This window comes from Numenius arquata, chromosome 1, assembly GCF_964106895.1.
Source record: "Numenius arquata chromosome 1, bNumArq3.hap1.1, whole genome shotgun sequence".
Taxonomy (NCBI): Eukaryota; Metazoa; Chordata; class Aves; order Charadriiformes; family Scolopacidae; genus Numenius; species Numenius arquata.
The window spans coordinates 1324979-1348584 of record NC_133576.1 but is presented as its reverse complement, the minus strand read 5'-3'; the positions used below and the strand labels follow the sequence as shown (position 1 = coordinate 1348584).

General features: G+C 48.6%; 2 protein-coding genes across 2 annotated transcripts; one reads left to right on the top strand and one right to left on the bottom strand.

Annotated features, from left to right (window-relative positions):
* Positions 1-4150: 4150 nt before the first annotated feature.
* On the bottom strand, positions 4151-13962 carry KLRG1 (killer cell lectin like receptor G1). Its single transcript, XM_074151863.1, has 5 exons — positions 13842-13962; positions 8255-8347; positions 7336-7487; positions 5222-5325; positions 4151-4262 (listed from the first exon to the last, which is right to left on the bottom strand). Exons 1-5 carry the CDS (start codon positions 13960-13962, stop codon positions 4151-4153), a joined length of 582 nt encoding a protein of 193 aa, XP_074007964.1.
* Positions 13963-16891: 2929 nt separating this feature from the next.
* M6PR (mannose-6-phosphate receptor, cation dependent) lies at positions 16892-23584 on the top strand. The gene is made up of 7 exons (XM_074160862.1): positions 16892-17086; positions 18420-18593; positions 18798-18970; positions 19060-19169; positions 19377-19507; positions 20738-20864; positions 21514-23584. Exons 1-7 carry the CDS (start codon positions 16998-17000, stop codon positions 21634-21636), a joined length of 927 nt encoding a protein of 308 aa, XP_074016963.1. The 5' UTR covers positions 16892-16997; the 3' UTR covers positions 21637-23584.
* Positions 23585-23606: the final 22 nt, after the last annotated feature.

Here is a 23606-nt window from a genome sequence, read left to right as displayed (position 1 = left end):
ATCACAGGCCTCATTCTGCCCCGTAGTGACCCGCACGGGAAAGGAGTACACGTCCAGGTTCCGTGGGGACTGCACAAAAGAAACACAGCCCAGGCTTGCGCCCTGCCTTCTCCATCTGATGCCTAAAGGTTGTTCTGCCTGCCCAAAAGAAATAAAACCCGGGAAGATCTGCCTCACCCACAGAGAAGAGGATTTGTGGTCAAAGCCTTTTTGAACGTGACACTTTACATTGGTTCGAGCAGGCTGGGAGCTGGATTGACTGAGCACAAGCCTTGGAGAAAAGAGGTGCAGAGCTGCACACAGCAGAGGAAGCAAGGGGCTACCCTTTTGGCAAACAGCTCACACCGCTCACAAGCCAGCTCCCGACCATTAGGACCTTGATCAAAAATGTGCCATGTAGCAAAAAAGGAAGAGAAATATTTTCATTCAATTGAAGGGGGGGTAAGATTTTAAAGGCATGAGTATCCCAGTAGGTACCAATGAGCATGCACAGATACCAAGCTGACTTTTAAAATCTGCCCGTAAGATGCTTGTCCTCCATCCCATTCCCAATAGCAGCTTGGGCCCAAGTAGCCTAATTTCAAGGGTCTCTGCATGGCCCATGTGATTCAGCTTGTAGGTGGTGGCACAGACAAGGTGGTCGCAATGCATTGTCCCTCTCTGTCCTGCCTTTTCCACCTGCTGTCAGTACAACTGAGAAGGCCAACAGGCTCTCTAGAGCTTTTTGGCTAGATTTTAAGTGGTTAACTCTAAGCTCCTCCAGAAAACTCCTGCAAGGTGTTGGCCTGTCCATGAGGAGAGTGTGGTTTAGCATTATCTTTCCTGGATTTCTCTCAGTGAATCTGAAGTTTTGTCATTTGGCATAGCTCAAAGGGACATGGTGCAAAACCAGCATCAAGTATCCTGTATCTGAACCAAGACTCCCACTGCATTTGTTGATAACATCACAGAAGTGCTGGTTGGAAGGGAGCTCTGGAAGTTATCTAGTGCTTCCTTTCACTTAAAGCGGGACTGCTGCCAATGCCGTCAGCCATGAGTTTGTCAAATCAAATCTTGAAAACTTCCAAGTATGGAGAACCTACCATTTCTCTAGGGACCTGTTCCAGTGTTGCACTAACCTCTGGTGAAGACACCTTTCCCCATGTCCAATCTGAACTCCTCAAGCTGCAGTTATATGTTATATCTTCTGCCCCTACCAAGAAAGGTCATGTTCCAATATCCTTGGAACTGCCTTTCAAGTATTTGTACTGAATTTCAATGAATTTTTTTAGAGTTGGAAGGGACCGTATAGATCATCTAGTCCAACTCCCCTGCTGAAGCAGGATTGCTTAGAGAATGCTACTCAGGACTGCATCCAGGCAGGTCTTGAAAATCTCCAGAGAAGGGGACTCCACACCCTCCCTGGGCAGCCTGTTCCAGGGCTCTGGCACCCTCACCGTGAAGAAATTCTTTCTCATATTCAAGTGGAACCTCCTATGTTCCAACTTGTGCCCGTTGCCCCTTGTCCTGTCACTGGGAACCACTGAAAAGAGTCTGGCTCCCTCCTCCTTCAACCCACCCTTGAGATACTTATAGGCATTGATAAGGTCTCCCCTCAGCCTTCTCCAGGCTAAAGAGTCCCAGCTCTCTCAGCCTTTCTTCATCAGGGAGATGCTCCAATCCTTGAATCATCCTTGTTGCCCTACGCTGGACTCTCTCCAGTAGTTCCCTATCCCTCTTGAATTGGGGAGCCCAGAACTGGATGCAGTATTCCAGTTGTGGCCTCACCAGTGCAGAGCAGAGGGGGAGAATGACTTCCCTCGACCTACTGGCCACACTCTTCCCTATGCAGCCCAGGATTCCGTTGGCCTTCCTGGCCACAAGAGCACACTGCTTGCTCATTGTCATTTTGCTGTCTACCAGGACTCCCAGATCTTTCTCTTCGGAGCTTGGCTCCAGCAGGTCCACGCCTAACCTGTATTGGTGCCTGACATTCTTCTTGCCCAGGTGTGGCACCTTACACTTTTCCCTGTTGAACCTCATGAGGTTCTTCCTTGCCCAGCTCTCCAGCCTGTCCAGGTCTCGCTGGATGGCAGCACGGCCCTCCGGGGTGTCAGCCACCCCACCCAACTTGGTATCATCAGCAAACTTGCTGAGGATACACTCTGTCCCCTCGTCCAGGTCACTGATGAATATGTTGAACAGGACTGGACCAAGTATTGACCCCTGGGGGACACCACTGGTTACAGGCCTCCAGCTTGAACCTGTTCCATTAACCATTACCCTTTGGGTCCTGTCACATAGCCAGTTCTCAATCCACCTCACTGTCCCCTCATCCAGCCCACACTTCCTTAGTTTTCCAATGAGGATGTTATGGGAGACAGTGTCAAAAGCCATGCTGAAGTCAAGGTAGATGACATCTGCTGCCCTCCCCTCATCCAGCCAACCAGTTATAGCATCATAGAAAGCTATCAGATTGGTCAAGCTATTTATTTGCTCCAACCACCTCTTGGTCAGACTGAACAAACCCAGCTCCTCCTGTCACTCCCTGCGGCTCATATGCTCCATACTCTGACCAGTTTGGTAGTCCTCCATTGGACACTCTCCAGTTTCTCCACATTCCTTTTGAACCAGGGGGTCAGCAGACCAGAGACAGCCCAAGTGCAGCCTCAGAAATGCCATGGAAAATGAGGACTGTAACTTACCTCAATCTGCTGGCCGTGCTCCTCCAGCCTTCATTCATCACTGCTTACAGAGTTCATCAAGAAGAACTTACTTCCAAGAAAACTGGTATATGTCAATCAGTTATATTGACATGCTCTAGGCAGAAGATTAAAAGCTCTGCCAAAGATATTTGTTCAACTGCTTTTCATGGAAATGAATATACTTGCTTCAAATCCCTTTACTACTGTGAAAACTTGAACCCAGAGAGGACCCATGTGCATTGTTAGAAGTGGAATCTGCAGTTGAAAATCCCGTCCCTTCAAAGAATGGTCAACTTTTGAGGCCACCTAATGTATTTATTTCATCTTTCCTGAGCATCTCTTTGGGATGAGATGGAGAGGCCATGTTTGAAGAGCTAATCAGTAGAATAGTCTAGCATGCACTGTGCTCTAAAATCCTTGGGGAGGCAAAGCTGTTGCACTATTTACAAGGTAAGTAGGCAAGCTCAGAGATGTGCTCACCTCACACACATCATAGTAACACGAGAAGCTGTTTCTTCACTGGGGTTCCCTGGTAAAGCAACTGCTAGGTTCCCTTCTGTACATGCTATCACTGTTTTGACAAAGCAGGCAAAGTCTCCAGCATTTTCTCATAGGGCCTGGCAACTTCCTAGGAGCCAGGGACAGCATCTTCTTTTGAGACTTGAATGGACTCTGGCACAGACAAAATGACTCAGCCAAAGTAACCCAGAAAATCTGAGATGACAACTCAAATCTTTTAGCTCCTGGAGAGGGAAACACATTCTTGGTTGATTCAATAATAACACACAATTAACTGCATTCCTTTGACTCCAGAGGTCCAGCCTCCCAACTCGTTTGGTTGAAGTTGGGCTGTAAAATATGGTGTGCAGCTGATTCCTTCCAAGAGAGAGAAGTAATGACATGGGTACGCACTTTTGGTCCAGTGCAGTACGGGAGGTTTATTTTCACCGAGAGATTTACAGAAGTTGTGGTCTTATTTCAACCTCTTTTCTCCCACTCCTAGCACTGGGATGCAAAAAAAAAGAGGCTGCCACTGGGAGAAGTCTGGCAGTGAACATCTCACTTCATTTTCCTGGTCCTGCTGGCACCAGACAATGGAGATGCAGGAAATGGAAATGACATCCGATGCTCAGGAATGGAGGAAAATGAGATCTGAAGACCCAGTATCTGTTGTGACAAACCTTTTGTTGGCCAAAAAAGGACAAAAAAGGCAAAGGCTAGGCCAGGGAATACGTCCCAGGTCTCATCTGGTCACAAACAGCAGTAATCCAACACGTGTGGCCTGGGAATGGAACCACCACTGAGGATAACTCACCCTTACGGGCAACAAGACTGTCCCTGCAAAGCACCTTTGTGAGGGTGTGGGAAGGGCAAGTCCTCGGTCTCGTGCAGAGCTTTGGTTTGTAGGATAATGATCCACTTGCACCACTAATGAGATGGTTATGAGATGAAAATGCACACGGGATTTATCCAAGAGATTTCTCACAGATCCATGGAGCAGGAAATTCACAGCTTGAGGCCTGGAAGTGACCTTTCATCAGGACAGCACAGTGTTGCACACGGCTGTTAGAGGGGACGCTGCAAGAGACACAGAACAAAAGAGAGACTCAGAGGAAATGCCGAGATTGTCTCCTGGAGGCAAGAAAGAAAAAACATCTGATTTTGAAGGGTGGAGCCCAAAGGAAGTGAAAGAACCCAACCTCCAAAGGGCAGCTGTTAGAAAACAAAATGTACACCGAAAAGCTGTCTACCTGGGAGATTAAACATCTCAGTAATTTTGCCATTGCGGAACCCAAATCAGAACCAACCATAGACACAACGCCCTGCAGTGACCATGACACCCACCAGCATGGGAACGACAGTGCTCAGAGTTTCATGGAAAGATGACTGCCTCCAGGGCCTTTGTAAGAACAGCTGGATTTAAGAAGGTACCTAAGCCAAGTGCTTAGGTGCTGACCCAGGACAGTGAGATCTTGGGCAAGTTTCCTTGCTGTTAGAGACAGACACATTGTGTTAATTGCCATAAAAAGGGCCAGGCAAAGTCACTGGACCAAATCATAATGCTTTCCCTCACGCAGAACGCTGCGTTTCATCCAAGTAAAGAGTCAAAATTAAGGTTCTGACTTGGGTTGGCACCATCAAAGCAGCAAAGGACTAGGTCCTCACACCCAGTGACACCAGCACGTGGCAGAATGTGTGCAAGGTGGCTAAACCCAGTAAAGCCAAGATGGACCATATGCTTTTCTGACTGAGCAACTCTGTGGGCAGTGCAGGCAAATAATCCTTGGTCTGAGCAGCTGGAGGGCAATAGAGAGTGAGATCCTAGCATCAGCCCTGCTTTTCACAGGTAGGTGCCTTTCTGAGGTGCAGCGCAGCAGAAAGTCGGCTCTTTCAAGTTCAGTGCCGTACAGGTGATGGTAAGAAGAAAATCTGCCCGGGAAGAAAGCTCCGGAGATCTGGTGCAGGAACTCTGGGTGTTGTGGAACACCAGGCAATCTGAATTAGCACTGTTGTTTTTAAAACAGAATTAAACTCACTTGGTGCCATTGAGTATAGAGCCATCTTCCCAAATCCAGCCAGAGCCTGTGCTGTTCCTCAGGCCAATCCAGAAACATTCTGTTTGAATGCTCTTGAACAGGTCCTAGAAATGGTGATAAATTGCAAAGTGACTTATGAAAGCCAGCCTGAAAATGGAGGTAAGTAAAGAGAACAGAGAGCCAGATACATCCCCTCTCCTGACTGTTCCTTAAGTGGCTGACAATACTGCTTCTCCACACCTTCTAATCAGGAAGATGAGCCCCACAGATCATGCCTGGAATAAAGACTATGTATGTGTATGCTCACAAGGAAGTAAGCGTGCTTTCAGGGGTCCCGGGCAGATTCTGCAAAGGACATTTCTCAGGGCAATACATGTGAACCAACCGCACCCCAGCCTCCTGGAGTTTCCTACGCAGAGCTTTATGTAGGAAGGTATGCTATTGCTATTGCTATTGCTATTGCTATTACTATTGCTATTGCTATTACTACTACTATCGCTATCAGTATTAGTATTACTACTACTGTTACTCTACCATGCAGCTAGCTCGCAAGCTAATACAAAGTGTTAAAAATTAAAGGTAAAATCAGGTCAGGGCAGAAAGTGCAGGCACCCACAGATCTGTGTAAAGAGCCCAGGACCAAAGCTCATTAAATTTTATACAATCTTTCCTCCTATGTGTTTTTAGTGCTCATTTCCTTCTGCCTAACCTTTAACTCCTGTTTACTGTTAGAAGGTGAAGCCTGCAGCAGAAACTCAGCCCTGAAGTAAATCCCCCCCAAAAAAGACAAAGACGAAGAGAGAGGAGTTTGTCTTGTCCACATTTTTCCATGAAACCCAACAAAAGCAACCTGTCGGTGTTATGGCTGGGCCCCATCCTTATCTCCTGCTGCCATAAACAAAGCTTCAGAGCAGTGTCCTTGCGCAGAAGCATGACCAAAGCTGGCTTGGTAAAGTGGTGGGAATAGGAGTAGCTTGAGGAACGCTTGAGTGTTGCGGGTGGTTCGGAGATGACTGTGCTTCCCTGGCAGGTGAAGGAGGCTGAACAGTCACAGCCTTTGCAGCGTGGGGCATGCATAACTGGATGGCTGGGAAAGTCTTGCTCATGTGGAGAAGTCTGAGCAGGGATAATGGGTATCACTCTAGTAGCAGAGACAGTAGTAGGAAAGCAGCCGGACCAGGGAGACCTTCCTCATGCAAAGAAATGGGTAATCTGGGGAAGATGAGTATTTCCAAGGAATCAGGATTTGCCTAACAAAGCGTGACAGCATGGTAGGTACTCCCAGTCGAGCAGAGACCTGGCTTTGTAAGCCCCCACAGAACATCACACAATGCAACTTCTGTCCAGAGACTGGAAGCTGGCCACGGTCACTGGACCTCAGCTAATAAGCCTTGGCTTGCACAAAACCAGATAAGTACTTCTGCTTTAATTAGGCAGACGTGTCTCACCTCCCCAGTGATCAGCTTTACCCATTCCTTTAGTGGTCACACACACCCCTGCCCCCAGTGAGCACCTGCTGGAAAATGAGCAGTGAAACAGAGGGTTCCTGATTTCACCAGCACAGATGAGGGGGGTTTTGGCAGAGAGAGGAAGTAAGCAGTGAAAACAGACTGAGAAAGAAGTATCTGTGCATGAACATGGGGAGTGGCAAGGTCAGTGAGCAGGAGGAGCTGGAGCACTCGCAGGGAGGAGAGACATGGCTTTTGCAAAGGAAGCATTTCCAAAGAGTGGGGACATATTGGTTTGTAGGCAATGGGCACAGAGAATGCACGGTGCTGCAGGCTTTTCCTGTGATTGTTCCTATCAGCTTTGCTGGGGCGAGGAGGGGAGGTGGCGAGGGGCAGTGGGGAAGGCTGTCTCCTAGCATCCTTCACAGGATGGTTCTCAGTAGCTGACAGGGACCCTCACCTCTCCCTTCTCCCCTTTGTTTCTTTGCCCGCTGGGAACTTCCAAGGTGTACACTGAAACTGGAAGTGCACTATAATGTCACAGTCATAACTCCTTCCTCTCCTTTAAAGTCAATGTACTGCCAGAGTGACAGCGCTGCTTGGATGTCAATCACTGAGGTATCCGCAAGGAAACGGAAGATCTTCAAAGAATAAGAAAATCATTACCATTTCGCTGGTATCGCTGATCACCAGGAGATGAGCTCCCTGCTCCCGGCAGGATTGCTGGCTGGAATGCCAGTCCTTCTTCTCCTTGGAGAAGGAGTAGCAGCTCCCTCTGTAGGCCACCCACTGCTCAGGGCAGCGTGGTTGGGAGTCACCTGTAAAGAAATCAAAATACTAGCTTTTCCTTACCATTAACTAACGGAAAGAGTCTTATCAGCAAGGACCTGCTGAAAAGCAACTCTTCTGGAAAGTTGCAGTGCAGAAAACACAATTCAGAATAAGCATCTAAAAATAATGACACACGTGCGCTGAACTTCAGAACCTCTGTGCAATTTCCAAGTCTTTGTACAAGAGTTATATTACTCTGATGCTGGTGCAACACCCCGCCCAGCCCCACCACCCACCTCGGTTTCCTCTGAACTGCTCAGATACCTGACAACCAAAATTGGCTATCTGAAAGCAGATGACGTTCTGGGTGTGCAAACAAACAGTAAGGGAAAAAACGACATCATTTTGTGGGTATGGTTTATCGCACGTCAGGTGAATGGATTTTAAGCAGCAAACAGTCGGCTCTCCCACGTGGTCTATCACCTTCTGCACGCATGCAGAAGTGTTACAGACCTTGGATATTTGTTCTACAGTTCACTACTACAATTACAGCAGACAAGTCTGCAAAAGCCTTTCAATATGTTACACTGCTTTTTGCCACAGGATCTGAAACGGGTTGCTTGGGGTCTGCACAAGGAATGTATTCTTCAAAATATTCTGGATAGGCGGTGAGTACTTAAGGCTGGTAGAAACCTAGAACAGCTTCTGGTTTAACCCTATATAATAGAGCTCAGGATCTGAGCTCCTGTGCTTAGGTGAGTCTCTGGTCTTTTGCTGTTGGATGCTCACCCTCAGCACCCCTTTGTGTACTTACTAATCTTCCAAATCAAAGCAATCGCTAGGATGATGCTCAGTATCCCAAAGCCTATAGCCAAGCCTGGCACAACTGCTGGCCACAGACAGGGAGCTGTAAAAGAGAAAAGAAATCACAGTGAACAGGAGCCAGATGAAAACTGATGGTGGTTTTAGGCAGTTTGCTTGTGTCCTGGGCATTTTCCTAAGGAACAGAACTATTTAGAGCATCCCTGTCTGGCCATACTCTGCACATCATTGCCGTCGCTGTCCCTGCCCAGCCTCTCCGGGGCCTCCCCGTGTCCCTGCCCACCAGCCCAGGGCCCCATTTCAGTTTGCCCTGATGCCATCAGTCCCTGCCTGAGCTTCCCAGGAGGTGTACCTGTCTCCAGGTTGGCCACAGCTCTGCCCCTGCCTGGCCACAGGGCCGGTTGGTTCAGCCGGTGGCAGACCCCAGGAGAGGAAGAACCTGCCCCAAGTCAGCCGGAGCCCCCCAGACACCATGTTGCACCCTGTGCTGGCAGGAGCCTCCCAGCAAACCTGTTCATGCCTCAGAATTGGAGCTTGGGATGCAAACACAGACCTGGACTGCTACAGCCGCGATGTTCCATCTTAAATGCAAAAAGAAACTCAAGGCCTTTCCCCCAGCTGTCTCAGCAGCAGTGACAGGTTTAACCTCAGCATCCTGTTCACAGGCTTAGACACACTGTTGTGTAACATCTTCCCGGGACACTCCCAAGTCAGTCCTACGCTCTCATCTGCCTCTCCTGTGGATAGGAGCCTTGAAGACCTTGGGATGTCCCGCCACACTTCCACCACCACCATACACTGTTCACCTGCTCCCAGGGGCAGAGGGTGACTCTTTGGGGCAGCTTTCACCGTAGCCCAGCACAGCTTCCTTTCAAAGGGCAGGGCAGGACTGCCATGTAGAGATCTGCTCATGCACAGCACAACGTGTTAACCTCTAGGCTACAGCTTCCTTTCCAGTTGTCGTCTCCTGGAGCTGAGAGGCATTTACTTTCCATAAGACGCTTGAAATGTCAGCCCTAAAATCTCCTTTCTCCCTGGTTGAGGAGAGGATGACACTTACTGCCATGGATGAGCTCCAGTGGGAGGGGGGTGGTTTGCTTGTTTTATTAATTTCAGTATGACAGCTGCATAGACAAAAGGACTTTCCAAGAAGCACTGAATGTGCAGCTAATGGTTACTGATGCTGAGGAACCCAGGATTTCCCTGTGCTTCTCCCTTAAGCTTATGTACCACATCCTGCTGTTGTGGTGCTCCAGAGTCTTCTACCCAAATCCAGTGACAAAGTCTGTGGAGGAGCTCAGGAAATCTGAGGTGACTCTCTCTCAGTCGTGTTACAAGACCCAAAGAAACATATCTGCACTCCCTAAAAAGGCTGAGGAGTAAGATGAAGGGAGGGGAAGGCTAGCTTTAACCAAAGACACTACCTCAGCAAGTACCTCAAGTAGAAGAAGGGCTGTGAGTAGGATGTCATAGCAATGGGGTACAAAACACACGGGGAAGTAAAGTAAGCTCCAGTTAAAAAGTCAAGTAAAGCTCAAGTAAAATTACAGTCAAATTAGGTTAAATAACTTACTGCATTAAGAGGTAACAGCAACCCCGCAGACCAGGCGAATGCTACTAAATGCATGGGGTTGGAATTATATGCCAGACAAGGATGGTGACAGCACTCATGAGATGGCAAAAAGAACCAGAGCAACAATGAGGGAGGCACAGTGACAACAGCAGGCATCAGTTAATCGCATTAAAAAAAGCAAATGCCGTGTCAGGGCATGATGCTGAGACTGAATGCTCCATCAATTGGCACCTTGTGGAGCCGCCAGTCGGGAAACACAGAAAGGGAAGCAGCTGGTGACTGCCCTGAGCTGTGCTCGGGCCACCCAGCTCACCGTGGCTCTACCCAGCAGCTTCCCTGCCGCAGTGAACACAAATGCCCCGAGACTCAACAGAACCAGAACCCAACAACAACAAGAAGAACAGAAAAAGGCACTGTGGTATAATGATTTCAAAACGGGAAACTACAGGAAAATGAGCAAGAGAGAAACTAAAAGTGATGGCTAAAAGAATGAAATATTTGTAAGCAGGAGGGGAGACTTCTTTTAGGATGTCTCAGTGGAGGCTGAAAACAAATGTACAACAGGTATCAAGAATATTGTGGGAAGGATGAAAAAAGCCAGCACTAAAACAGAAAGGGAAGGGACTTCACTTAAAAACGAGAATGCTTCCTTTAGGCATTGGAAGCTTTATCCAAATACACGAAGTAGACCAGATTAAAAAAAAAAAAAGAAAATTAATTAATTTTGATCTTACAGTGGTTTGCAGGCTCACTGGTTTTGAGACCAGTTTCTGGTTTATATCAATATATTTAGACCTGCGGTTTTGGCTAAAAGAAGTTTCTAAGGTAACGAGGGAGAGTGTGATGGCGCTTCGTTGTAAGCGTCATTCTTTTGGTAGAAACATCTTTCCTAAAGTAAAGGTTTTGTTATATTTCCTGAAGCTTCCAGGATCTAACCGCCGCTCTTGTAGTTAAAAAAATACCAACATTTTTTTTTTTTAATTATTATTAAAGAACGCTTTTCAGATACAAAATACAGAAAGACTTTTCAGTTACAATCTGCTCCTCAGCTTCAGGCAAGAGGACAATGGGAGAACTAAAGCACTTGAACTGGGTAGCTGTTCTCTCTACTTGCTCTCTCTTCCTCTTGTAAGGTCACCTTGGGTTTTGCCATCAGATTAAGCCTCAAGAGAATGGAGTCGGCCCGAGGTTAAGGGTAGGGTGGAGCTTCTTTGCAGATTACAACTGAAAACCAAGTAAAAGGGGATACATGTCTGTTGAAACATAATTCTTTGTTCTGAGTCCACGTTTATGAGAAACCGAGGATTTGCATTTCTGTTTTCCTTCTTCTCTTGCCTCTCAAAGGAGCTATCTCCTGCATCCTCCAGATCACTGTTCCATATTTTAGGGAAAACTACTTTCCAGGGCAAGGCAACTGGGATGACAGTCAGTGAAGTGGTTAATCCTTAAATGTCAGTGCCCAGCATCAGAGCTTGTGCCTCCTGGCAGTGAATAGAGCAGTTCACCCTCTATTGTTTCAAACCAATTGCAGAAAAAAGGAACTAACTGGACTCAGCATTAAAATAAAATCCCAGGGCACCTCTGTAGCCAGAGCAGTGGGAGAGTTCACTTAAATTCTTAAAATTGGAAAAGTATGCCATTAGATTATTTTGGAAGTGAAAAAGAGAATGAAGGGGGCGAGTCATATTGAAGCGGTCAAGGTGAATTTGAGTTTTACTTGAACTGCAGTGATCAACCCAGGGAAGTGGAATAAAAATTTTCATAAATGGGGATGTTTATCCCTTGCGAAAGGGAGTCTATACAGTTCCCCCTTTTTAAAGCAGGTTCAAGGGTTTGTGCTTGATCTTCAGCCCCTGAAGTACATGTGATGCTCTTGTAGAAAAGGAAGGGAGAAATACCTGACACGAGTTTGAAACAGAGGAGGGAAATCTGAATGGAGCATCCAGAAATATTTCCATGTAGTTGTCTAAGGAACTGTGGAAGAGTCTCCCCAAGGGAAGGGAGAAGTGAACTGGTGAATATTTAACATAAATATCCAATGTTATAACTTTCTAATATATATAAAAAAACCCCAACCAGTTAGGTCTCTCAGTGCTCTGGAGAAATGACTCTGATACACTGCATTTGTCTGCAAGCAACACGACCCAATATTTTTAGGTTTGTGAGTCCAGATTCAGTTCAAAAACTGAAAGCTGTTAGCATTTCATAATTCAGCTCTTCTAGGACAAACTGAAGAATGTCATTGCACTGTCCCAGATAGCTCCCCTCAGCTCCTGCCTACGTCAGTATGGGAGCAGCGTGATTACCTAGGGTCAGGGAGGAGGATTTGAGAAACAAGGATCCTGTCCTTGGCCATGGCACAGACCTGGTTGCTCTCTGTTACTTCAAGCGTGCCACACAGGCTAACACTGTCTTAAATGATGGCTGGAACCGACATTCTGGTAGCGTGGCATATCTAAGGCTCTCTGGAAGCCAGAGAGAAAACAGCCAGGGCAAGTCTTCATTTTCGAGCAGTCCATGAGACCCAAACCGAGTTGGTTTGACCAAAGGACTGATCTACAGGCCTGTCATATACCTGTGATACTGCATCACAGAGAGGACTTGGTAGCAAGGGTGTGCATTTGAAAACAGAGACGAAATACCTGAGAACACACCTCTCAAAAGTGATGGAGGTGGGGACAGAGTTGAAAATAAATATCTCCTAAAGAAAGGGACTTACACTTAAGCACTCCCTAGGGACTGCTCACATGCAGAAGAGAGCTGGGAAGTAATCAAATAATACGCACAGAAAGTGCGTTCAAAGATCAGCTTCCTTATTTTGGGCTCTCTGACTTCAGCTTAGAAAGATAAGAGCACATAAAGGAATTTGGAGAGGAGAAATATTAAAAAGAAAACTGCAAACACTTCAAGAGGGCATCAGGTAATCTCCACCTCCACAGGGCGGGAGGGAACACAAATGGCAGGGAATGAAGGGATGTCCCTGTGTTTTGTGATACAACAGCAAACATCGTTTCTGATGAAAACACATGCAAGACTGCTTTCCAAGCAGATGGAGTGTGATTACCAGACAGAAATTTGGGGGTTTCTGTGCTTGCTTTGTTTCTGTAGCGCAGCAAGTGACCAGGTAGCAGTAACAACCACGGACACAGGGCAGCTATTTCTGATCAGGGCACAGAAAGCTTGTATGGCAGAGCGACAGCCCCCTTTGCAGTACCAGCTCTGAAAAAAAGCTAAGGTCAGCCGTTACCCAACGCAACACCACTTGTCTAAAGCACACAGGCAATTAGAGGAAAAGAAATCAAGTCACTTGTAAAGAATGATCATGAATGCAAAATCTCACTCTTCTAAGCTGGTATTCCTCAACTAAGCAGCCAGAGAAATTGCTCAGTGTGACATTTGCAAGGCCTGAACAGGGGGGATGGAGCGGAAATAAGGGGAAGAGAAAATTTAAGGAAAGCACTAAGAAAATCGTCCTGATAGAAAAAAAGCCCTGCAGTACTGTCTCAAGGCAAAAGCTGAAAATTTGCTCGCTGGGAGGTATGTAAAACTACAACAGAGAAAACACAGGAAAAAACGTATCACAAAAGAATCCTGCAGAGCCCCACAGGAGACAGACGGGATGATCTCATATGCCTCCTCTGTCTCTGATCTCTGATTAGCATACGCCTCTAATTTATCTGTACTCACATCTCGCCTGCTCTTCAAGGAACTATTGCTGACAATCTCTTATTGCTGACAAACATCAACTTTAAAAGTGTAAACCTCTTTGGGAGAGAAGGATTCCGGGGTTGAATGCCCAGCAGCAGACACCAAAAGAGGCTTGATGAAGGGGAACAATGCTGGGTCTCTCAGCCATCGGCTTTGATCACAGTAAAATACTCGGGGTAATTTTAGAAGCAAAGCAACAGCACCGTGAGCTGGTACTCAGCGTCAGTGGCCAGCACATGGATCTTGCTTTCGCTTAAAAGAAAATCTTTTGTTGACTTACCTCATCCAGCTTCCTTACCTCTCCTTTCCTGCCCACATTTGGCCCTCGGCAGCGGAGTCTGAGAGAATTTGACAGAAGTATAAATTATTTCCTCACTCGCCTCACGCGCTGCAGAAGTTTCTGATCTGCTTCCCTCCATGCCAAAGCAGAGTGCCTACGACAAGATGTTTCGACCAGGCTGTTGAGCGACAGGGCTCAATGCCTGCGAAACAGGAAACCTGAGGCTACATTCAGAAGACAAGAAATGTGACGTTTCAGCCTCTATCCAGCTGCTCAAAATAACAAAATTTAGAACAGAATGGAGGGCACTGGAAGTGCAACAACTTCCATTTCCTGACCTGATGAGGGACGTCTTAAGAACAGCCGTTAGTGGAAGAAGTGATTAATCACGAAGTGCATGGGTATTCTAATTGTTGCCAATGCAAGAGGCTGTGATTACGCTGACATGGTACTTGTGAGAACATATGTGACTCTGAAGAGCTCCCTCTCAGGACAGAAGCAGGTGAATAGCAAGAGCACAAGGTGAATAGTGAAAGCACAAGGTGAAAAGCGGGATAAGCAATGGCTACGGCAAACTGCTGACAGCCCAACTGCTGTCAGAAGGGAGGTAGAGGTGGACAGCATGAGCTTAAGAAGGAAGCCTTGTGAGCTTCGGTCAGTTCTACTGGGAACTTTGTCTACACCCAACACCCAGCGCGAATGTGCTTGAGACACAGGCATCCCTCGAGACCCTCTGAATCAACATCTCAACAGCATCAGTACAAGAAAAACATGGATGTACTGGAGAATCTAGCAAAGAGCCACACAGATGATGATAGAACCGGAGCATCTCTCATATGAGGAAAGGCTGAGGGAGCTGGGACTGCTTGGTCTGCAGAGGACACGTCTTGGGGAGGATCTTATTAATGTATATAAATTCCCGAAGGGAGGGTACAAGAAGAGCCAGGCTCTTTTCAGTGGTACCCAGTGACAGGATAAGAGGCAGTGGGCACAAACTGAAATACAGGAGGCTCCATCTGAACATCAGGAAACACTTTCTTACTGTGAGAGTGACTGAACACTGGCACAGGTTGGCCAGAGAGGTTGTGGGGTCTCCATCCGTGAAGTTCAGTTCCAGGACAGGGATGATCACTCCCTGTCCTGGTGGCATGCTGTAAATTTGAGAATTGATTGTCCAGGAGGATGCTCAGTTTGATACAGAGTGTTGTGGCCAATTTGTCACAATGCACATCTCTGGGAAGGCATGGATTGGACATTCCTGCAAATTCCTCCATCAGACACTTGCCTCTAAGGATGGTGTATTACACCCGCAAGATTCCTTCCAAACCTGGGTAGGGCCTGTAGACAGCAAGACAGGGAGTCTGTACTGGAGAGAAAGGAGAAAGCAGAAGACAGCAGAGCAACTCAAGAGGAGAAAAGTCTCTTCTGAATGCTTTGAATGGATATTAGAGAAGTCTAAAGAGAGCTGACAAGCCCAGAGAGGGAGGATTTGCTGTAGTCATGATGAGAGTGCCCAGACCGAAGGGAAAAGGCTGAGGCCAAAGGCACCGCAGGCTGCCTGCAGGGCCAGTGTGATCACAAAGATGGTGTTACTTGTGAACAAGTGGAGAAGTGAAGGCTGGCGGGGAAGAATTAGGAGCTAGGTTTGGATGCGTTCCACTATTTTCTCTCAAATACCAGCAGTAAGCTGAGTTCTTAGTTTGGACAGGAAGTTGAGAGGAAGCGATCACACCGAAGGAGGGTATGCAGGCAACACACAGTTAATAGCTAAGTTAATAAATAAATCTGACTCCTGCAGCTGAGATGTCTGTGCTGTACTCCCAGTGGAATTAGCATTAGGACACAAATCACAGCAGGACTAAATCGATCAGTTTTCCAGGAGCCAACAATGCTGCTTCCCAATTCCTCACTACTGAAGCAGCATAGCCTCCCAAACCTCTCTGGAACAAGCGGCTTCTCTGGCATGTTTAATTCACTAAATCCAGCATTTCTTTCTCAACTAAAGGATGTAAAAGCCTCAGAGCTCTGACAAAGAACATCCATCCCTTCCAGTAACAGAGCCCTGGAAAGTGGACTCTCTTACCATCACAGCAGGGCCATGGCTTAAAAGAGAAACGTCCTTTAAATATGCCAGTCTCAAATAATTTGTAGGTGTATTAATCATACTCAGGATGTTCCAAGTCAACCAACCTTGTGCGTGATCAGCTGAACTTGGAATTCCTCTTGCAGCGGCAACGCTTGCAGGAGCTGGAGGGGGGACCCCCCTTTATTCCCCGGTAAAACAAAACAGCACCTCAGGCGGGAATGAGAACAGAAGGCAAGCGGCCATGAAGCAATTTTATGAACGCTTATGCTTGTTTAGTCAGAAGTCACCCTGGAGGCGCAGGGGAGGACAAGCACAGTCCAAGGACAGCGGTGGCCCGCTTCTGCTGCCTTCCACAGAGAGAGGGAAGGAAGGAGGGAGGCCACGGTTCGATGGTGCGGGCGGGCCCTTCACCTCTTCTGACGTGGCCACCTCTCTGCAGGTGATCCGGACCCGCATAAGGGCCGGAGGTGAGCGCTTGGCCTCAAGCCGAAGCCGTGACAGGGCGCTGGGACGAGGCCGGGGTCCGACGGGCGCGGGACCAACTCCCCCCCGCTGCACCGCTCGCGCCGCCTCACGGCCTCTGGCAGCGGGGCGGGGCGAGGGGCGGGGCGAGGGGGGATTGCTTCTCCGCCATTGGGCGAGCGGCTCCCGCCTCCAGCCGCGCTCCGCTGCGGCTTTCGGGTGGGAGGGGCTAGACTGCGGGCGCTGCGGGCCGCCCTTCTGCTGGCCCTCGTCGTTCATTGGGAGAGAAGCCAGAGGAGGTGGGATCTTTACACCTTTTGTTTACCGCCCATTGGAGGGAGAAGAGGAAGGAGGCGGGCTCCGGAGCCGCCCCCTTATAGGCTGGGGAGGGCTTTAGAAGCCGCCCTTTTCCACCGCCGCTCCTCATTCGCTGAGGAGTCGCTAGTGGGCGGGGCCATCCCGGCGGCTTGCGGGTTCCCATTGGTGGAGAGCTCAAGTTCCGCCACGCCCTTCCTGCTTCCGGTTCACGGGGCGGGCGAGAGGCGCCGGCCGGGAGCGCGTAGGAGCCCGGTGCCATCCGCGCCCGCGGGCCCTGGGCCGCCCCGCCGCCGGGCGCGCAGCATGGGATGCTGGTGAGCGGCGGATCGCTCTTCCCTCGGTGCGGCCGTGCCTCTGCCCGTGCGCGGCGGGGGGAGGCCGGGCGGCGCGGCAGCAGGTGGGTTCGGCGGGGGGCTGGGCCCCGGCGGCGGGGCAGGGGCAGCGGCGGGCGGGAGGTGGAGGGCGGCGGGGAGGAGCGGGGTGGCACCGAGCTCCCCGGGGCCGCCGCGGGAGCGAAGCTGCGGCCTGTCCCGGACGGGTGGCCCCGTCCCAGCGCTGAGCAGCGGCAGCCCAGCCTCCGCGGCCGGCAGCCGGGCAAGGGGGAAGGTAATGGCGTCGCCCCGTCGCGTTTAACTGCAGCCGGTGAGCGAGGGAAGTTGGCCGGAGGAGCCGCGGGTAGCGCGGAGGCCGGGTTCTGCTTTTGGTCTTATGAGAAGCGAATCACGAGTTCTCGTGTCACGGGCTTCCCCGTTTGAGCGTCTCGCCCTGTTCGCATCCGACCAGCGTGGCGGTGGGAGAGCTGACGGGGCGGCCGTAAGCTGTCACGGCGGACTCTGCGGCGGCTGAGGGGAATCATTAGGTTCAGCAAAACAGGCCGTCACTCTCAACGGGCTCTCTCTGTCTGGCCGCAGCCAGCTGCTGCTTTAATTGTGGGTCTGTTGGTTGCCTTCTGCTGCCAGCATCTGGAGCCTTGCTGAAATCTGCCATGGGAGAAGCAGAGAGGAATCCATTGCACCACTGTGGTTGGCCGCTGCAGTCATTTACTGTTTCATTTGTGATTTTTAGCACGAACCTGAAAGCCAAATCCTCTAAATTTCATGATTCTTTCCATTACTGACTCTTCAGTTGGATCTGACCTAGGATGTCTCTTTTCCCCCGTGTAAACAGAAGAAAACCGATCTGTGAAGTTGCAGCTTAGTATTAAACGCTTTCAGATTCTTAGCTAAAGTAGCCCTAGAACGTTAATGTAATTATGATTATTAAGATTAAGGCACTTGGACGGACAGAGCCTGCCTAATCACAGTGGCCCTTCCCTGCAAGCTCTTCGCACGAGAGCTGCAAAGAGGGTTGATTAGAGGCCTGGTAAATTATTCTCTACTGACTGGCTTCTCAGTACAATGCAATAGCAAACAATGGCTTATGCCTCACGCTTACTCCAGCATTCAGCCTGCTGGGCTCTGCTCTGACTGAATCAATGCTTATTAACGCGCTCAGCAGCAAAACTTTTTGCGGATCTGAGGCAGAATTTGGAAAAGAATTCCAAATCGGCCCGGTGAGTTGTCTTGGACTATGCAAGAGATTCAGATTTAGTGTCTTTTGGGAACTGTGAGATGTTTCTAGATTTTGACTTCTCCTTTTGGCAGTCAGGGCTGAGGAAGTGGCCAATCATTGATTCCGTGACCCTGAAGTTAGTTTGCAGGGGACTAAAACAGTTAATCCTCTGTGTCCAGGATGTCGTCACCGTGCCGTACCTCTGCCGTGCTGGTAGTGTTTATGGCCCTGGCTGTCGGTGTGGGGGCCGAGCAGTTGGAAGAGAAGAGCTGCGATGTGATTGGGGATGAGAGCAGCGAGTCCCAGATGGAAAGAGCCCTACTGAAGAAACTAGAACCCCTGAGCCAAATGAGGTACAGTACACCATGCTGCAGGCCTCAGGGCTGCACCGTGTCTACCCTTAGCCTAAGAGGAAGGGAAAACTTGGGGCCAGACTGTGGAGCGGGCTCCCCTGTCAGTATGGACTGTGACTGGCTTCCAGCCTGAAGCGTCTGCTGCTCTGAGCCCTGTTCTTTTTAATCTTACGGGTTGTCTGTTCTGTCCTCTCCCTGCTGCAGGTTTAACGTGACTGTGGAGAAAGGCAAAACAGAAAACTACGTCTACCATTTCAGGGTGTGCAGGGAAGTCAACAGCAGCCAGCATGATTTTGGTGGCCTGGTGCAAACAGATAGACGGAATGGAAAGACTACAGTGATAGGAAGAATCAACGAAACCCAGGTTTTCAATGGAAGTAAGATTCCACTCGATACCTTTCTATTCCGTATCTGCCTTTCACCTCCTTATCTGGATTTGCAGCCTGTGTTCTTTATCTCTCGGCAGGTGACTGGATCATGCTCATTTATAAAGGAGGTGATTCATACGGCAGGCACTGCAGCGGTGAGAAGAGAAGAGCTGTGATAATGATTTCTTGCAAGCGGGGAGTGACAGCGGTGAGTGACACACGAGGTGGGAGAGGAGCAGGAGGCTGCCAGACAAACAGTTGTTTATGAGCAGAAGAGCTTTGAGGAGGCAGCAAGGTTTTCTTCTGTCCTCCAGTGTCCGTTCCTAGCTGCATCAACAGTGATAAAACTGTCTTCTGGTGAAGTTCAGCATGCCTGGGCGTATTTTCACATGACTTAACTTTTCCCAATTTGCAGAGTTCATTCAGCATTATTTCAGAAGAGCGGGAAAAGGAGCAGGAGTGTTTCTACCTCTTTGAGATGGACAGCAGTTTGGCTTGTCCAGCTGAGGATTCCCACCTCAGTGTTGGCTCCATTCTACTGATCACGTGAGTCATTGGAAGAGCAGTTTGTGTCTGGGCCATAATCTCCAGTGCCATTTAAAAACATAGCAAATGCTATACTGGACTAGACAATTGTAGTTACCTATACACAGCTGCTGTTAGATGGTGGTGTGCCTCTGAGCTTTTTGGATGAAAGCTCTGGCTTAAGGCATGGTGCTGCAGAGCTGCTCTGTTCTCTGTAGACATCCTCCTTCATAATTTACAGACAAGCGCACTGAACTATAGGTTGGGGCTGGACCTGCTGGAAAGCACTTCTGAGGAGAAAGCTCTGGGGGTCCTGGTGGATAGTAAACTATCCATGAGCCAGCAATGTGCCCTTGTCGCCAAGAGGGCCAATGGGATCCTGGGCTTTGTAGGGAAGAGTGTGGCCAGTAGGTGGAGGGAGGTCATTCTGCCCCTCTGCTCTGCACTGGTGAGGCCACAACTGGAATACTGCATCCAGTTCTGGGCTCCCCAGTTCAAGAGAGACAGGGAACTACTGGAGAGAGTCCAGCGTAGGGCAACAAAGATGATTAAGGGATTGGAGCATCTCCCTGATGAGGAAAGTCTGAGAGAGCTGGGGCTCTTTAGCCTGGAGAAGAGAAGGCTGAGGGGAGACCTTATTAATGCTTACAAGTACCTAAAGGGTGGGTTGAGGGAGGATGGAGCCGGACTCTTTTCAGTGGTTCCCAGTGACAGGACGAGGGGTAACGGGCACAAGCGGGAACATGGGAAGTTCCATTCAAATATGAGGAAGAACTTCTTTCCGGTGAGGGTGGCAGAGCCCTGGAACAGGCTGCCCAGGGAGGTCGTGGAGTCCCCTTCTCTGGAGATCTTCAAGACCCGCCTGGATGCAGTCCTGAGTGATGTGCTCTGGGCAACCCTGCTTTGGCAGGGGAGTTGGACTAGATGATCTCTAGAGGTCCCTTCCAACTCTGACAATTCTGTGATTCCGTGAAATACGGAAGATGCATCTTCCTAAAATTCAGACTGGGAGTCTTGACTCACTTTCTATGTGTTTGTGCTTAGAGGCACTACTTCACATAATACTGCTGAAAGATTTATACTAGCAGATCAATATTTTGGGGACTTTTTCTGGCCTGGTCTCTGTTTAAAGCTCTGTTCTTGAGTGGTGCTTAGCTACTTGTTCCGATATGAGTCTGCGAAAGGTAGCTGGCTCAGAAGAGGTTGTCTATAGGATTTCCTCAGCCCTGACTTTCTAATTCTCCCCTCCAGGTTTGCTTCACTGATTGCAGTCTACATCATTGGTGGGTTCCTCTACCAGCGCCTTGTAGTGGGAGCAAAGGGCATGGAGCAGTTTCCTCACTTTGCCTTCTGGCAAGATCTGGGCAATTTGGTGGCGGTGAGTGAAAAATGGCTGTATATTCCCAGCCTGGCCTGTACATTAGGATGGGGGAAAATGGCATCTCCCCCGTCTTTGTGGACTGTCTCTTGGGTAGACGTACCACCAGGGTAGTGTACTTTGAGACAGAAGAAGGAGGTATCTGTTTTGGTTAGATTTTTGTTTGTTTGGAGGTTTTTTTGTTGTGTGGTGGTATTGGTGGGGTTTGTTGTTGTTTTTTGGGTTTTAGGTTCATTTTGATTGTGGTTTGTTTTTTGGGGGTTTTTTTTGAGTACTCTCTTTTTGAATCCCTGCCAGTGCTCACTAGTGGTTAACGCTTTCCAGGTAGGAATGTTAAGCTGGGGACTGTGAAATGCTTGTGTGTGACTCCCCAAAACCCTTCCTTGGTCACTGTAGGCAGTGCCATTTATCCTCCACGCTCGTCTCAGCGTGATGTTGTGTACTGTTAATCGGTACCACATTCTACCCCAGAGCTTTCAAGACCGAGTAGGGTATTTGTATGTATCTTCTCTTGCCCAGACAAGTTCTGGGGACCTGTCGCAGGTAGCGCATGGATAGGTATAATCCCTTAGCAAAAGAGAAATCGCAGAAGCTGCTTTGCTTTGGATTGCATACAATCTGATTCCCGTACAATATCCTGTGCTTGTAGGATGGCTGTGACTTTGTCTGCCGATCTAAGCCTCGAAATGCGCCGGCTGCGTACCGTGGTGTGGGCGATGACCAGCTGGGTGAGGAGTCCGAAGAACGGGATGACCACTTGCTATCGATGTGATAGGCTTTCAACACTTCGAGTTCTTTTCTCCCCAGCGCTTGTTTAGCCAGGTGCCTCCCAGCCAGTTCTCTTTCTCTCACTTCTGATTTCCTTTACACTATTTGCTTTCGCTGTCTCTGGTGTGTCAAGTCCCATGGATGCTTCTGGGTGTGATCAGCACTAGTCCCTGATGGTGTGTCGTCGGAATATAATGCAGCTGGAGGTTTTTAAAAATGCGGCAGAGCTCTGGGGGAGGGGCCGGGGGGGGAGAGTGCTGAGAGTTGAGTAGAAGATGGAGAGAAAGCAGTGTGAGTATTCAGCACTGAGCAGGAATGGGAGATGAATCACTGAGAGGAAAAAAAGGGCCATGGATGGGTGCAGAAAGGGGAAGGAAAAGGAGGCAGTGGGTTAAAACAGCTGAGACGGTAGGAGGGATCTTTTGTCTCTTTTTTTTGTTTCCCCCCCCTCGGGTTTACAGGACCTCTAAGACACTGGAATTATTTTTCTTTGAATGCATTTTCAGCTTTTCTAGCTTCTGCACTGTTACGCACTGTTTCGGCCAGCATACCCTGCACAGAGCGCTCTATGCCAGACTCCATGGGGGTGGAAGAAGCATTGGCACCTCTGCAGTCTTTTCTTTTCCTACTGGCAATATGTTGAAGAGTACGCACCGGTTTCCTTCAACAGATATAAAGGGATGCATGCCGGCCTCTCGGACTGGAGAGGGGCAATGCTAAAAAACTATAGGAGTTAAATACAGTCTTGTGACTTTCCAGTTCAGTCAAAATATTGTCTGTCTTCTCAATCCCTGAGGAGCAAAAGGAAATGACGTGCTGCTAAGTAAAGGGAAGGTTTACTGAGACTGACACCAAGGCAAAATGAGAAAGGTAGCTGTCACTCCAGTTCTGTTACAAGCTTCCTGAGGTGACTGCCCAAGCAGCTCAGTCACCTCTGTCAACATTGTGATTTCATGCTCTCTGAAAGTTCCTTGTTTGGCAGAGGGTTTTCCTGTGAAGCTACCACAATTTATTTTTTATAAAAAAGGAACCATAGAAGCCGAGGACGAGAATGCTAACACATTAAAAACTGCGTAAGGGACTCCCATGCTTACAAGGTCAGCTTTCATAAATCAGTATCCCATTAAGCATCGTGTAGACCAGTCTTAAGATACCCTGTGCAGATGGTACTTGCACACTGCTACTGGCTGGGAGGGAGAGAGACCTTCCCCTGGGGCCCTGGTGAAAAGCAGGTACAGCTGAGTTGTAAGACTCCATTGGAACCTTCAGGAATTTGGCACTTCGATTCCCAGCTGCTTCTTATGTGAGGGTTAGACTCCAGGTGTTCTGCCCTATTGTAGGCTGGCAGAGAACTGTCTTCAGTTTTGAGGCAGAGACTGTGAATAAGCAAGCCACTGCTGCTAACAGCAGAGTACAGACAAGGTTCATGTATTTTTAATACTGCCAAAGCAGTCCGAACAGTGACACTGAGGGAAGAGGGGTGGCCCTGCTTTCTTGCTGGGTTTAGAGTGGGCAAACAATTCCTGCTTTCTTTGACTTTTGTTACGATTTCAATCTTTCTCATAACATGGGAAAAATAGGAAGTCACTAAGTTTGTTGTTACTGTTTTTCATGGTGGTGTTTAAATTTTTTTGTACGAAACACAACTTTCAAAAAAATAAAATGACCAAAAAACCCCGTGAGGTGGTGTGCTGATGTAACAAGAGCTTTCTTTGATGCCAGAGCATCTTACCCAAGGGTGAAGGGTCCTTGTATGGTGCCTTGTGCCTGAACTTCTTCCGCCAGGAATAGATCTCTTTGTTAGTACATGTGTTTTGCTGCCACCTTGTACCATCCCAGTTCCCTTTAGGGCTTGAGAGAGAAGGGTATACGCGTCTTTCAAAATTGAAACTTTAAAAGCTCCAGTAGTTACAGATAGGAAAAGCTTCCTACACTTTCTATTTCTCTGCAGCAATAAAAATCAAAAGTAACTTG

Bases quoted from the DNA above. Each gene is read 5' to 3' on its own strand.
- M6PR (XM_074160862.1), top strand. From the start codon at position 16,998: ATGCTGGTGAGCGGCGGATCGCTCTTCCCTCGGTGCGGCCGTGCCTCT. The intron at 17,087-18,419 runs GTGGGTTCGGCG...CTCTGTGTCCAG, and splicing joins GCCGGGCGGCGCGGCAGCAG to GATGTCGTCACCGTGCCGTA. The intron at 19,508-20,737 runs GTGAGTCATTGG...TCTCCCCTCCAG, and splicing joins GGCTCCATTCTACTGATCAC to GTTTGCTTCACTGATTGCAG.
- KLRG1 (XM_074151863.1), bottom strand. From the start codon at position 13,962: ATGGAGGGAAGCAGATCAGAAACTTCTGCAGCGCGTGAGGCGAGTGAG. The intron at 7,488-8,254 runs GTAAGTACACAA...ATTTCTTTACAG, and splicing joins TGCTTTGATTTGGAAGATTA to GTGACTCCCAACCACGCTGC. The intron at 4,263-5,221 runs GTGAGTTTAATT...TGTCTCTTGCAG, and splicing joins TCTATACTCAATGGCACCAA to CGTCCCCTCTAACAGCCGTG.